Below are 15159 nucleotides of genomic sequence, written 5' to 3'. Positions count from 1 at the left end.
CCTCCCCATCCCTCCCTCATCAAACCCACGTGTGATGACAAGAGACAGAAGTCTGACCCAGGGAAACTATCAAACATCCTCCCTTAATAGCTTGCTGTCCTCCATCAGCTTGCTGTGCCACTTTCCCCACACACTACACCTAGCACAGTTCACACCTGTCTGCTCTGGAGCCATGCAGAAGCTGCTCCCAGGGGTTGGCATCTCAAACCCACAGGAATGAAGCTCCACAGCACAGGGCAGCAGAAGGAGATGTAGCAAACCTGTAACAGGTGTAAGGTTTAATCAAGGCACTGTAACATGCAAACAAGGTCATTATCTCCAACAATCCAGGTAGCTGTTGGCCCCCACCTCATTAACAATCTAAGCAAAACACTTGTGTACGATGGTGAGTGGTTTATTCAGATCGTAAATGAAGGTTTTGGAAAACTGTTCTGATGATGGTTACAGGGGAGGAATCAACAAAGAAGAACAAAATAAAATGGGAACGCAGCAGCATTCAGATCCTTAAATTAACCTAAACCTCTAAAAGCGATTGAGTCCCATTTTATTTGAACTTTCCTCCTACAAGTCCTGACACCTAGGTACATCCCTCAGAGAGCTGCATCCCTTACTCTGGAGAGCCCACAGCGCCATGAGGGCTTACCAGACTCCAACTCTTGCAGCTCCCAAGATTGTAGCTGCTGCTGCTATATTACCAACAGCTTCTAGCATAAAACCAAAAATTAAAACAGCTCAGAGAGAACTCTTGGCTAAAAGAAAAATGACACGTGGATTGGCAATATCCAGGAACAGGAACTGTATGGGTAGATACTGTTGCCATAGGACTTGCACTGCTTACAGCATGCTTGGGAGCTTCAGCCCACGGAGATCCACTAACACCCGAGCTCATCCAGCTGCCAAGGCCAGCCCCTCCTCCCATGGTACCTGCAGGCTGCCCCAGCACTGCCAGCCCCAGAGGCCTGCAGAACACAGATCACCTCTTACAGAACAGTGTTCTCTTCCTCTATTCCTTCAGTTCACTGTTTTAAGCTTTTTAAGTTTCTTGTTCGATACTTCCTGATGGTTCTTCTCTTGTTTCCGTTTCTGGCACGCTGTTTCCTTGTTCTCACCACCTGCCAGTTGGTCCAAGACTATCGCAGCCTCCTTCAGAAGGCGCTGCTCCCGTTTTTCCTTCCGTTCCTCCATTTCTACTATGTCATCTGCAAACAGAGCCTTCAGAGGTGGGATCAGCTTTGGGATAGTGGAAAAGTCACCAAGCCGTACCTGAAATACATTGGGCACAAGAGCAAGTGCTTGAGAACTGCCATCCCTCGCTCCCTGCCTCCCCCCCAGCCTTTTGCCAGTTCTGAAGCAGGGCAGTACCCTTCCTCTGGCCAGCACCCAGCACACAGGGGCCCTCACCTCGGTGATGATTTGCAGCTGCACACACACTAGCCAGGCAGCTGAGCATTTACAGCCTCTACAGCAGCCATTCCACCAATCTCTTATATCAAGTTACTGACATTCTCCTCACAGGAAAGCACATGCACACTGTACATGCAGATTCTGGTCAGCTAGTGTGCCGCCCTCACATTCGGGACAACGACAGCACTACACAGGGTTTAGGCTCCCAGGCATCTTTAGCAGGAAGCCATTAAAGCACAGCATCAAAGGGAAAAGGAATGGAAATGAAGTTATCTTTTTAGCTGGCAATAGCACAAACAACAGAGGTGATGTGAGGCAAACATCCACAAGAACAGAATTCTGTTCTCAAGAGCCATTAGCACCTGCCTTGAGCAGAACTGGGCACTGTGCCACCCATTCTCCCCCACGTTGGTGATACCTGCTGCCAGCAGTTAAAGGAGCTGTTTCACAGGAAATTGCTCTCAGAAGGACATAGCATGTTGATACATTATTAGAAATGGAGATTTTCTTCCTTAAACAGCCATCCTGAAACCCTTCTCACAGTCTGGATCAGTACTCCAAACTTACCCTCATATGATCAAATGCGATTCCAACCTTCTCACTGAAGTCTTCACTGAACAGTGGGATCTTGGCATATCTTTGGCTGAAGTGATTGAGCATGATGAACTCAGCATTCATCTTCATCCCAATCTCAATTGCCTGAGAGGTTGTGCTGCAAAAGGAACAGGAACACAGCACATCACACACACTAGCCAATGCTGCCTCTCCAACAGGGCACAGCAGGCTACCTCTTGCAGCTAACCTCACATCATACCAACAGCAAACACTAGACACTACACACCACCTGCTTGGGCACAAGCCATCTTCATCAGCAAGCCCCAGCACCTCTTGCTCTGACAGCCTGCACAGCGGCAAGTCGCTAGCTTCCATATGACTCAGGGTGCAGGAAAGATGCTAATTAACTCAAAGCTTCTCAGTGCTTCAGAACCCGGGGACAAAAGCTCAACCCAAGGGTGCTAGCAAGTCCAGCTCACTCATATCAAATTGCTCTCAAGTCCATCCCCCTCTTTTTTTACTGGGGGCAGCAGGCAGTACAGCTGGCTGCAGAGCTCAGTATGAATCTCGCAGCTAGCTCACAGGGGTGTGAATGACCCTTCTACCATCTGAGCTTAGTCCTGCTGTGCAGTCAAGCCAATAGCCCTTCCCTTTGGGCTAGCTAGTCAATTTGTAGAGTCACTACTATCTACTTAAAAGCCTCCCCTATTTCTCTCTGGGGATGCTCAAAAGAGGGTTTCAGAGCTGGGGCAGTGAGCAACACTCTAATATTAGTGTCAAAGAGGTCTGTGCACACCAGAACCACCTACAGCCTTGGGCCCTTCACCACCAGCTTCGAGGTCAAAGCCCAGTTCAGCACCTTTGCCTTCCTTATTGTGATAAATCAGCAAAACACACCCCACCTGTGTGTTTTCTCTATAGCCTCTTTTTCCATTCCATCTTCCAGTGTTGCTTCATGGATCAGCAAAGTAGCATTTTTCCCTGTGTAAATAACCACATATTTCATCTTCAGCTGAACATACGCTACTTCAGTAGCCTAAAAAAACAAGGGAACTCATTTCCACACAGAGCCCCTCACTGCTTGCAGTCATAGCACAAAGAATCTGGGAGGGACCACTTCAGTTACTGACAGTTCAAGGCTGTACTCAAAGAGGTCCTTCAAAGAAAAGGTTTTTGTCACATACCCATTTGTACTAAGGCCATGCAGGGCATTGTGTCACCTGAATACACTACTTTCCATCCAGATTTGTGGATCACTGAACATGCAAATGCATTTTTACAATGCTGGACTTCACAAGTCTGAAACTAAACAAGAACATAAGCATTAGACCTCAGATTCCTGCTTGCTCTTCAGTGTAGCACAAGATGCTGCCAGCTTACCTCAGCCAAGTCATAGTTCTTCAACAGAGAACTGACAAACCATTTGACTTTAGATTTGATGTTCTCACAGCCTTTCACAAGGGACTGGCAAGGAATCATTCTATGAGAGAAAGGAAAAGAAAGAACTAAGGACAGGTACAAAGTAAAACATCATCTCTTTAAGCAGACTGTTTCTCACAAAAGTGTCTTCTGTTTACTGCCTGACAAACAAGACCATTTTGAGCACCTGTTTTCCCCCTTGCTTTTGCTATTCAGTGCCCCTGTAGCCCATCCAATCATTTCTTCCCACTGTCATACACCCTGCTCTTCAGGAGTCACTTCACACTAGGCCAACTCCCTTCTCCTAACCTGCAGGCAAGCCCCTCTTAGGTAGCAAAACCAAGTAACAAATCTTCTCATCTCCTTCACAAGTCACACACTGCAGTCCTGCACAGTGGAAGGTGTCAAAGAGTAGCCTTCAGTAAAATGGTGGGGAGAACAAACATCAGCCATTTGCCTTGAATAAGGACCCAGCAGGAATCCTTGAACACACACCACACAGAACACTCACTCACTTGATGTCTCTGAGAATTGATTCACAGTTGTTGTGGTACTCATGTAGCCAAGGCATGATCTGTACAGGTGCTACTAGATACAGAGGGCTAAAAGCCTGACCAAGGGAAGCCTGCAAAAGCGAAGACAGTAGGAAAATCAGTAGGTAGGCACTAGGTACACACTGAATCACAAAGAAAAACCTTGGGAAAAGAAGGTGCTTTTCTACCACATAGGAAAAGTTCCCCTCCCCTTGCTCCAAGGTACATTTGGGAACAGTGAAACAAAAACACAACTTACAAAAGCTCTCCGCCTCTCCATCAGGATGTTCACCAAGCCCTGCAAAGGGGAGGAAAAGACAGCAAGCTGTAGCCAGAAAGACACCAGGGACACAAGTGTCAGCAGTGTTACAGCAGCTCAGCAAGGTGCAGTTTCAGGAAAATCCACAGTCAGAAGTACCAACCACCTTCTTTTCCAGTAACTGCACCATACTGAGCTGTTGGAACACTGTCACCATTTATGCCACAAGCTGGTGACCAGCAGCTTACAACACCATGCCTCTCAGCCCTTCCAGAGCCGTTATGTCTGCTCCCAGCAGAAAAGGGGAGAGCAGAAAGCCTCCAGCCAACATGTTACTTTGAGGTTGGTAGACATGAGGCATCAGATCAGCAGCCTGCCCCGACCAGACCCAATCTAGAACAGACCAACTGATCCCTCTGTGAAGATTTACTGCAAAGCACCAAAGGAAGGTTGGGTTGGATACTTATTTAAAAATAAAGGCATCTCTAGACAATCTTGGCCATCTACAGGGACCACTATCGGGAAGCAAAAAGGGATTAGAAACAGATTCAGTATTGCCTGGGGAGCACAGAGGGGAAGTGCTGCCTTAAGAGCAGAGAGCCCGCATTCATCAGCTGCAGCTACATCTGAATCCCAAACAGCAGAGAGGGCTGCACACAGCTCCTTCTCCTTTTAACAAATAACCTACCGAATGATGGTCCGTATGCATGTGAGACACAAACACAGCTACTATGTTACACAACACTTGGTCAACTTGCTCTCCATAGTGGCGGCAGAGCTGTCCAAACGTTCCTTCCCCGCAGTCCAAGAGCAGGGATCGGGCAGAGCTGGCAAGACAAGGGACAAAGACATTTGGCAGCCACTGGATGAACTCTGAGCAGGGTCCATTCGAGGAGAGAGATCTTTTGGGTTGGAGGGCAGAGAGCTCTCAATGCTCCACCTCTACTGCTACCTGAGTCCTGCTAGCCAAAGTTCTAGACACTGTTCTATCTGCAAAGATCATTGTGGTGTTATGCTGATAGTGAGCACATCCTTGGGGCAAATGGCAGAAGGAAGACATTAAATGCTTGTCTTTAAAAGTAGCTTTCAAGCCTTCCCCACCTACAGAGACAGTTGCTTGAGACAGAAGTCCTACAGACTCCCCTGTATGGGCATTCTCCTTGTGCCATCAGCACACTGGTCAAAACAGCCCTTGGGAAACACCCTCTAGAGACACTGAGCCTCTCCCTTAGCAAAACACACATGATTTACCTAGTATTTACCAGTGTAGAACTGACATTTCGGATTTTCATTGGAATTGCAGATCCCGTTCCCAAGAATACAATTTCAGGATAAGGATTCACATTTCCTGCAAAAATGCACACGAGTTTTAAGTGTTATTCACGTACTGCCCAGTCAGATGCTGTTCAGTTCAACAGCCTAGCATTTCCAGAGACTGCACCTGGAATGTTCATTTTTGCTTGCCTCAGCCACTAGCTTTCCCACAGCACCAGAATTTACCATGGGAAGACAGAAAACAGGACAGGTAGAATCACAAAAACACAGCAGAATGCACGGCTGCATATAACAAGGCAGGCAAATGAGCACTCATCTCACTGGTCAATACAGAGCTACCAATTCAAGAGGGATCTAGCTACTGTTCTATCACACTCTGTCTGTCACACTGCACTAACTGTATCAGGCTCCAAACAGTAAGTCAGTGGTGCTGCACCATACCATGAAAACCTCACTACCAACAGGACAACAGAAATTTAGAGAACGCTTCACAGGGAGCTGGATCTAGAGGAGGACTTTTCCCAAACGTAAGGGTTCACTCTTTGCCTGTTATAGCATGTTATAGCAATGTTACAGCATTCAGTACAAACAGAGGCCCTGTCACCACAGAGGAACACCACACAGGTACTTTGCCTCTAGTTGTCCCCACGTAGTCAACCCCCACATCTAGCAGCTTTAGAACAACAGAAGCAGAAGACAGCATAATTCAACAGACAAACTACGCACAGTTTGAGCTCAGCCTGAAAACTGCACAGCTCCAGGAGGACTTCATAGTACCTCTTGAGCAGCAGGAAGACTGCACATTCACAGCCTGACCAGAGCTTTAAAGCACTGGCTCACCAGGACCTTCTGCTTGCCATTACACTGAGATGAGACAAGTTACTGATCCTCACCTGATGCAGCAGGCAGGCTCTCTTTGCACTCCTTCACACGAGCCTGGAAGTTAGGGAGATCCAGGGCTTCAGCAACAAATGCATCATGATCACAGGTGGTCACAGCATCTCTGAAAGAAGAGGCCATAATCAGGATGGCGGGTGACAGGGAACTGAAAAAACTGCACTTTTCAGAGCAACACGCCAAATTACTGTGCCAAAACAGCTTTTCAACAAAGGGTCAAATACCCCTTCCATTTCAAGGGGTGGGAAAAGATATATCCATGAGTATGGCATGGACTAGAAAGGTCAGGCAGGACTGAGTCTCCCCACTAAAATATTCATCCCACCAAAGCTCGTATAAAATTTCAGTAAATGCACTATGATATTCTTCTGCACTGTCCAGGTTCAGTGAGTCGCTGCACACTAGGGGGCACTGCACGGCCCACCATGGGAAGCAGCGAGACTCCTGCAAGAATAACAGCCATCTGTAAAGGACTCCAGGCACCCATCAGAACCTGAAGCACCCCATCTTCTGGTTCTGCATCATTCCACGTGCACCAAAACAGGCCTTGACACCCTTAAGAGAAACCATTTCCTCTTAGTGTCTAGGATCTCCTGCACTGCTCAAGAGAGCCAGAATTCTGTGTCATGGTAAATGGTGCATCACAGAACCCTCTGCCCTCCACAGCCTCATCCAGCAGCTTCTCCTGCTTGCACACTAAGAACAGACAGTGCAGAAGCCTGCTCTGTTTAATCACCTTGGGCATTCGGCTCTGACACCATCTGAACACACAAAGAAAGTCTGGTATTTTCACCTGGCTTCCTGAGGAGTCTCTCCCTGTCACAGCCAGCTGGGTGCACAGCACATGTGATCAAAAGCAGAGGACAGAAAAATCCATACTGGACTTCATGAGCAAGGAATGAAAATGACCCTCCAAACTACTGTCCACTCTATTTAATCAGAAAATCATTCATCTGTGTCCTACACTTCAGATTCTCAGTGATAGGGACATACCCCTCAGAACACAGCTGATAGCCCAACACTCAAAAATTGGGATGCCAAGAAGATTCCCACTGACCTCTGCCACTCCTGGTGCGGTCTGAAGTGGTATTTCAAGAGGCACTCTCCTCTCACAATGGGCACACTACACACAGCCTCTTCTTCCTGCAGGGACAAGTGCAACGTGAAACACGCTCTTCACTCAAGGGTGTGAGGCACAGGGGCAGGAAGGGCCTTGCCTACCTTGCTCTGGTACGTAGTGAGCAGAGGGAAGATCTCTGGGTGGATGAGGTTCAGTTGGCTTTGGATTTTGTAGCTGCGTGCATTGTGCACTGCAGAGCAGTTTTCATTGAGCACCAAGTGCTGAGTTCCAGGTCCAAATCTATAAGAGGATGACAAAAATATTCAACAACTTCAGCCCCACACTGGCATACGCACACACCTGAGCCACTTGTTAAAATCTCATCTGAGCCAGAGCTCTGCTGCCACCTAGCACCTACTCTGGGAAAATCTTCACATCAGAACACACTGCTGTCCAGAAATGATGTAAAGCCAAGAAATCGGAAGAGCACGCACCTTTCCAGCCACTGCTGGTAGCGGCTGTCCCGAAGCACCGACTCTGGAGTCATGTGAATAACCAAGGCAACCTTATCCTCATTAAGCCCTTCCTGGTACCTGGAGCACATTCAAATACAGAAAGGATACCTGAGCACTGATCCTTAATCACCTTGGCATCCCCTCCAACTCCACTCTTGGTACTAATGGAGGCGTCCCCACAGGAGCAAGCAGTGCACAGATCTCAAGAGCACAGCCCAGGAGCTCCAGGCTCCCCACCACAGCAGGCCTAAGGCTCACACTGAGGGTCTAAGACAGCTGTGTGCTGACATCTCCAACTCTCCCACCCAGAGCAGCTATCCTTCTCCAAGAAGAGAAATATCTGCAGAGCCTTTCAGGAGCTCAGCATGGCTCTGCACAAATCCCGTGCACCTAGGCTCACTCCACAAGAAACCAGTGTGTCAGCACGGTTCCACAGCAATACACCAGTGCCTATTTCCTATGAAGACCCTGGGAAGACAGACCTGTCACAATTATAGAACCCCACAGGTCCTACGCATAGACCTGCCTTTTCTAGAAGGCTCAGCATGGACGTCTTCCCCCAAACACTTCAGGTCACCCATCCCCGCTACCTTCGGAAGGTCTCATTTTCACAGACAGCATCCACAAAGCCCTCATGAGGACATTCCAACACAATGAACACTGGGCCAGGATCACCAGGGGCACACAGTTCTTCAGGGGAAAGCTGCAGACAGATATACAAAGACCACACTGTGGGGTAAAGGTGAAAAGCAGCCCGCTGTGCATCATTACATCAGACTCCATTTAGCAGCTTTGCTAGCAAGCCCCCAGCAAGCTGCCAGGGCTGCAGAACCAGCTTCAGGCAGCGTCACTCAACACTAGGCAAAACCAGACAGTGCAGTCCTTGTGCAATGAGAGGGCAGGATAGGAACAAGTTTGCATTTTGCTGTGTAACAACAAACACCATCCTGGTCTTAGAAGAAATAAGCCAAAGGGAATTTTTGCAGTTTCTGGGCTCTCACTGCAGATGCAGATACTAGTAACAACTTGCTTAGGAAAAGAAGCTCTGCTAAATTCTTATGACCAAAGACATTCTTCACTTACAGATCACCTGGGACAGTGCCAGGGCTGACTACCTCTCACTTCTAGAGTCTGAGAGATTAAGACTCCTCGCACAGAATCACTTAGCTTCTGTGGTCTAAGAAGTGCAGAATAAGGAGGGACCAATGCTACACAAGCATTCAAGTCCCAGATTTAAAATACGTAGAAATCAGTTCACACCTAAATCTGGATCAGCTTGGGAAAGTGAGACTAAGAAGCCCCAGCAAGTCAGTCACAAATTCACATCTCAGAGTGTACTTCTTTAATCACACCCTCACTGCACCCCTCAGGAGCCAACTTCAGCAATATCCTGAGGCTGAAAACAAGGACTGGTCACCAAAAGTAACCACTCAAAACTCAGAAACACCAAAACCCATACAAACACCTTAGCACTTAGAGATGAGAGGCAGCAGGTAGAAAACTATCATTACCTCAAGATCAAAAAAACAAACAATAACAGAACTGTAACTGACCCAATGCCCATTCATAACCAGAGCATTCTACAGAAAAAGATTGCTATCTCCTCTCCTTCACTGGACCCACAGCAAGAAAACATACACAACTTACCTCCTTGCCTTCAAAAGTGATGCTCTCTCCATTTTTAAGAGCTGTAATTATAGGAAGAATGGCTGGTGTTCCCCTGTAAACAAGGCCATTGAAACTTTTAGCTTGACATCTTCAATATGCCAGGGCTTCCCCATTCACCAGGCAGGGCACTCATACTTACACTGGCAGACCCATCTCCTGTGCTTTAACAACTAAAAATTTCCCCTTCTTTGGATGAATCTGAAAAGGGTTAAAACAGAGTTAGCCAACCAAATAAAAGAGCATTAAGCAATGCCAGGAAATAAGATCCATTTATGCCCACTTTAGCTATTTCCTCAGAAGCCAAGGGATTTTTTTTTTCCCTTTCCTTCCAATAGCAGATCTTGTGAAACGCTGCTCCACTGTTCCAGTTAAGACATGAAGAATCCAGCATCATGCATTCTGTAGATGTGGAACAGCAGAAGTTTAACAAATTATCTTCTTCCATACATGGAAGTTTGAGTAGCTTTTTTTAAATTCTTATTACCAGTTCCCCTGTCACTAGTCTAATTTACTACCAAAAAGTTCACCAGACCTTTTTGGTTTCAAGGATCAGGCTGTTGCTTTTCTATCTCTCCTTTTGTGATATAGGCAGAATAGACTTCCACGGTACAAGCATAAAGCAAAAATGGAACATGTATAGTCTTAATTGGCTGCTTAGGAAAGAGCACTACCCAAAAAAACCTACCAGTTTTAACTGGTTTCTATTCATACTACTGCTGCCATTTCAAGTGTAGAACAAGAAAGGTTCTAAATTTCTGTTTGAAAATACTATTCGCAAATAAATCCATCTAGCAAGATGAAAGGTATCTTTGTGAGCAAGCTTACTTTACAAAGGAATGCCATCACCAGATCAGGATGCCTGCTGGCATGCTTCTGTTCATCATCTACAACAGAAAGGAAAACTACTGAAGGTCTTCATTGAATATCACTTTCCTTAAAGCAAAGATAAATTTTTATTAAAACATTAACCAAGCAACATCATCCAGCCAACTCATAGCTCGTCAACAAAACGTCTGGAGCACCTAAGGCCAGAGAGCCCACAGCTTCAACTACAAGCAAAACTAAACCCATGTCTGAAAATTTATCAGCATCCATTCATAATTACACTGCAAAGGGCAGAGAACCCACTCCAGGCAGGAGCAAATCAATACAAGACCTAATCACAACCCCAAGCAAGAATCATGTCCTGCGTTTAGGCCTCCATAGTTTTGCTTCACGTTATGAAGTACTAGACCTCACTGTGCTCCATGTAATCCTACAGCTGAGCTCCTCTACAGATCTCACTTGCATAGGGGAAACAGCTCAGAGGACAAGAGAACATCCTTAGTGTGGTTTCATTTCAATCAAATCAAAAGTTCTGTTGTTTTCACCTGTTTTCTTTGGGCTTCTTTTTAACTTGCCCTCATCCAAACTTTGCTGTGCAGCTCCTGGGGATCCAGGCTCTGTGTCACTTTCGGAGCTACTCCCATCTTGGGCTGATAATCCAGGACTCTGAGGAAATGTACTCCCAGCAGCTAGAGGTTTTCCTGTTCCAAATCCAAGAAAAACAGGCAAAAATCTCTCAAGCAAAATGGTCAAACAAGAAAAGCAAGAGCAGCATTTTCTCTTCTGTGTCATTAACATTCAAACTACCAAAATACAGACTTCTTCCACCAGCCTGACTTGGTGTTCAGGTGCCACCTGTCATCTATGTCTCCCATATTCCCTCAGAACAGCTAGACTCTATGAAAACCATGCCTGTGCTGTTAAGTACTGCAACTTCCAGCAGCAAAAATACTCAGCTGACTAATAAGGCCAAAATTCAGCCATGCTTCACATGTCACTCTAAACCCGCTGGCAAAGGAACAAATGAAAGTTGACTGAGAATGTCTCACTTCTTTGAGAGAGATCTTTGTGTTGAGAAAAACAAGCAAATTCTTAAACCTCTGCTTACTCAGGCTTGCAAATAGAAGCTGCTCCTTTAATCACATTAAGCATAATCAATGAACAAGTGCTTCTCCTTTTTAACTACTGCATCACACACTCACCTATTAGAGGTATTTGGTGGACTGTCATTGTCTCATCCTTGTACTCTGGCTCTGTGTGCAACTGCACAGCTAGGAAAATAACAAAACAGGCATTAAAAAGCTTATAAGAGATTCATAGTCCACAAGAATTAGTATCAGGAAAGCATCTTTTCCCCTCTCAAGAAAAAAAACAAAAAACCAAATCCTGAACGACCAACTTCCTTCCCTTTTTCTGCCCCAGTGCAAGGATCAAAGAATAATTAAAGCTCTTAGAAGACCACTGTCCTCAAAACACAGACCATAACACCGTGGTAACCTCTGGAAGCAAGCTTCCTTAATGGTGCCTTAAAGCTGAGTTCCATATACTAGTTGGGCAGACTGGCAGCTGCCTGCCACTAGACCTGGAAACACTGCTTTTGTTCCATGCAGTTCTTGGGATGGATCTGAAGGAACCTAACCCAGAGCTATCATTCTGAAGTTGGTAGTATCTAATGCAACTTTGGATACAGCTGAAACAAAGTTACAGCTTTACCTTAGCTGCATACCCCTAACATACATACCCAAATCCATTCTTTTTAGGGGTCCCGGAAAGAGTCGAATTGCTTTCAAGTAGTTTTGCTGGGAAAAAAAAAAAAAAAAAAAAAAGAAGAGCAAATCAGGAAACTTGCAATGCAAACTACAAGCAACACTTCCAGAAGTTACAGTTTACTTTCATAAAGTCAGAAGAAGAATACCTGGTTGGAAGAAATAGGGCAGCATGCAGCCAGCCAGAAAGCAGTAGGCAAGTATCCCACCCCCAACAGGCATCACCCATTCAGAGAATGAAAGGAAAATGAAGAACAGTGCCTCCCATCCCTAGAATTGCCATTATTTCCTTTCATTATCTGCTAGGTAGTAAAATGACAATGAGGAATGGAAGCATAAGGCTAGACATGGCATTAGACTGTTAAGGATTGCCTTAAGCAGGAGCTCAGATACCAAGCTTCTATTAAAATGTGGGGAAGAACACTCAGAAGAACAGGGGATGCCCTTCTCTTCCTGAGACGGTTTACCAGACTACAAGCTGATGAGACAGTTTTAAGTAGCAGAAGTGTGATGCTGTCTTATATGTAACAGAAGAGATTTGCTTTTGAAACCCAGCATCTCCAGCACAGCCCTCAGGCTGGCACTCTCCCAGAACAGCATCTCAGTCCTTTCAGATGATCCACTGCCTTAGAGCCATAGAATCACATAGGCTGGAAAAGCCCTCCAAGATCACCTGGTCCAATTGTCCACCTACCACCAATACTTCCCCACTACACTATGTCCTTCAGTACAACATCTAAGCATTTCTTGAACACCTCCATGGACGATGACTCCACCACCTCCCTGGGCAATGTGTCCCAGTGCCTGACCACTCTTTCAAAGAATAAATATTTCCTTACATCCAACCTGAATCTCCCCTGGTGCAACATGAGGCCATTCCTTCTTGTCCTATCACTAATCACACAGGAGTAGAGGCCGATCCCTACCTCACCACAACCTCCCTTCAGGTTGTTGTAGAGAGCTATAAATAATCCCTGAGCCTCTTTTTTTTCCCCAGACTAAATAATCCCCATTCCTCCAGCCAGTCCTCATGAGACTTGTACTCCAGACTCCTCATCAGCTTCATTGCACTTCTCTTGATAGGCTCCATGGCCTCAATAGCTTTCTTAATGAGAGGCCCTGACACCAGTCCTCCCAATTGCAAAGTAAGCACCTAAATTTGAAGGTTCACTGTCCCCCTTCTACAAGCTTCCACTACTTACCAGCTTTGGCGGCCCTAAGAAAACACATCTTTGAAGCCCCATAGCCTTTAATGTGAGGATCATACCTAAAACAAAACAGAGAAACAATTTTATCACAGCCAAATGGCAGATCTTGCTGGGAAGATCCCTCTCACTGTCAGGGTGCTGAGTTCCTCATGAAGGACCAGGCCCAAACTCACACCCAATCTCAATTTTTTCTCAGCTTTGTGGCGGTTTCATCACATTGCTCATCTCTGCAGATACGGAAAGCATCCATAACTGCTGACCATCATAATGTGGGACAAGTTACCTGACCAGACTGCTCACTTCTCCATTTCCTGGAGACAGCCAAAGTTCAGTGGACAAGATCCTAAGTAATTAGTTTGAGCACCACTCTATGCTGAGGACATGAGTGGACTGGGATCTTTTCAGCTCCTTGGTGCCAGCAACACCATCACCTCCTGAAGTGTTCAGGCCCACAAAGCCAGGTGCACGGGCAAGCAGTGCCCTCCCCACCATGTTCTGCACCCTGAGATAGTGCCACACCGCAACTAAAGACTCACTCACCCGGCAGGCCACCGACGTTGGCCCAGGTCACCCTGCTGAGGAAGATGCTGTCCAGGTGTGAGATCTTCAGCCTGGGGACAGGAGAGGGGTGGGGGCGGTAAGATGGGGGCGGTAAGATGGGGGCGGTAAGATGGGTCTGGTGCAGCCCGGGGCGTCCCCTCGCGGCTCCCCTCGCTACTCACTTGTGTTCCTGCATGGCCCTCTGCGTCCCCTCGCCGCAGTTGAAGAGGTACCTGAGAGACAGGGAGGGGTCGACACGGGGATCAGCGCGGGCCAACAGTCCCAGTCCCAGTCCCGGCCCCGGCCCGGCCCCCACACTCACCGGTTGTACTCGGAGAAGACATAGACGGAGGCGCCCGCGTCGCGGCTGCCGGCCGCCACCACCTGCACGTACACGGTGTTGGGCCCTGACAGCCCCGTGCCCGCGTTGCGCCGCCGCTCGCGGGCCCACACGTGCCGCGGGACGTCCTTAGGCCGCCGCGCCGCCGAGGACCCCTCGGCCATGGCCACAGCCGCGGCCGTGCCAGCGCCCCGCGCCAGGCCGCGACACAGCGCCCGCGCCAGCCTCCACATCCGCGTGCTGCGCCCCGCCCCGGAACCCCATCGGCCACCAATAGGAGCTCAGCAGCGCCGGCATGCTCCCACACCGCGTGATGAAGGCGAACCAATGAGCAGCGAAAGACGCGGAGAGCGGTCACATGTGACCGGAGATAGGCAATGGGAGCGTTCCTTCATGAGGGACGCGCATTAGTGGCGCCATTCCCTTCGCCTCAGGCGGAGCTGTTAGGCTTTACTGTCACCCGATCCCCACCATAAACAGTCCCAAACACCACTATCCCCTTTCTTCCTCACTTCCAAAGACGAACCTTATCTTTCTCAGAGCTTTGCTTTGCAAATAGTGTCTCCCTTTATTGTTAGTGCTTCCCTCTTCGCTGCTGTGGTCGCAGTGAGTGGGGACCTGAAGGTTCGTACGGGTCCGTACTACATCTGTGTGTTCCTGCCCTCCTGCTGCATCATTTCTCCCCGTGCCAACGATTCTTTGCTCGGGAGATTAACTGAGAGGTGTGAAAGCACATTTTCTGTGCCTAAAGCAATTTTTGTTACACTTCTGGAACACAAAAGCTTTCTTAGGGCTCTGCCCAGCTGGCATGGCATTTCCAGCCAATGTTTCTTTAGTTGATGAGGTAACTAAGTGATAGCGTGTGGTATTTTTAGTCAAATGGTTCCTGGCATGG

General features: G+C 47.4%; 1 protein-coding gene across 1 annotated transcript; it reads right to left on the bottom strand.

Moving 5' to 3' along the window:
* Positions 1-50: 50 nt before the first annotated feature.
* On the bottom strand, positions 51-14497 carry ELAC2 (elaC ribonuclease Z 2). The gene is made up of 24 exons (XM_065735105.1): positions 14247-14497; positions 14107-14157; positions 13925-13995; positions 13379-13443; positions 12152-12209; positions 11613-11681; positions 10956-11111; positions 10411-10469; positions 9725-9783; positions 9565-9637; positions 8508-8620; positions 7897-7995; positions 7564-7702; positions 7400-7485; positions 6339-6448; positions 5422-5518; positions 4859-4997; positions 4171-4209; positions 3894-4003; positions 3340-3439; positions 3144-3264; positions 2862-2940; positions 1972-2116; positions 51-1263 (listed from the first exon to the last, which is right to left on the bottom strand). The coding sequence occupies exons 1-24, from the start codon at positions 14495-14497 to the stop codon at positions 1012-1014; spliced, it is 2541 nt and encodes an 846-aa protein (XP_065591177.1). The 3' UTR covers positions 51-1011.
* Between the last annotated feature and the right edge of the window lie 662 nt (positions 14498-15159).

Source organism: Cyrtonyx montezumae, unplaced genomic scaffold (assembly GCF_038088225.1).
Source record: "Cyrtonyx montezumae isolate F1298 unplaced genomic scaffold, pur_monq_1.0 scaffold_19, whole genome shotgun sequence".
Classification (NCBI taxonomy): Eukaryota; Metazoa; Chordata; class Aves; order Galliformes; family Odontophoridae; genus Cyrtonyx; species Cyrtonyx montezumae.
Note: the sequence above shows the minus strand (reverse complement) of the source record. Positions and strands in the feature narration are given on the sequence as shown.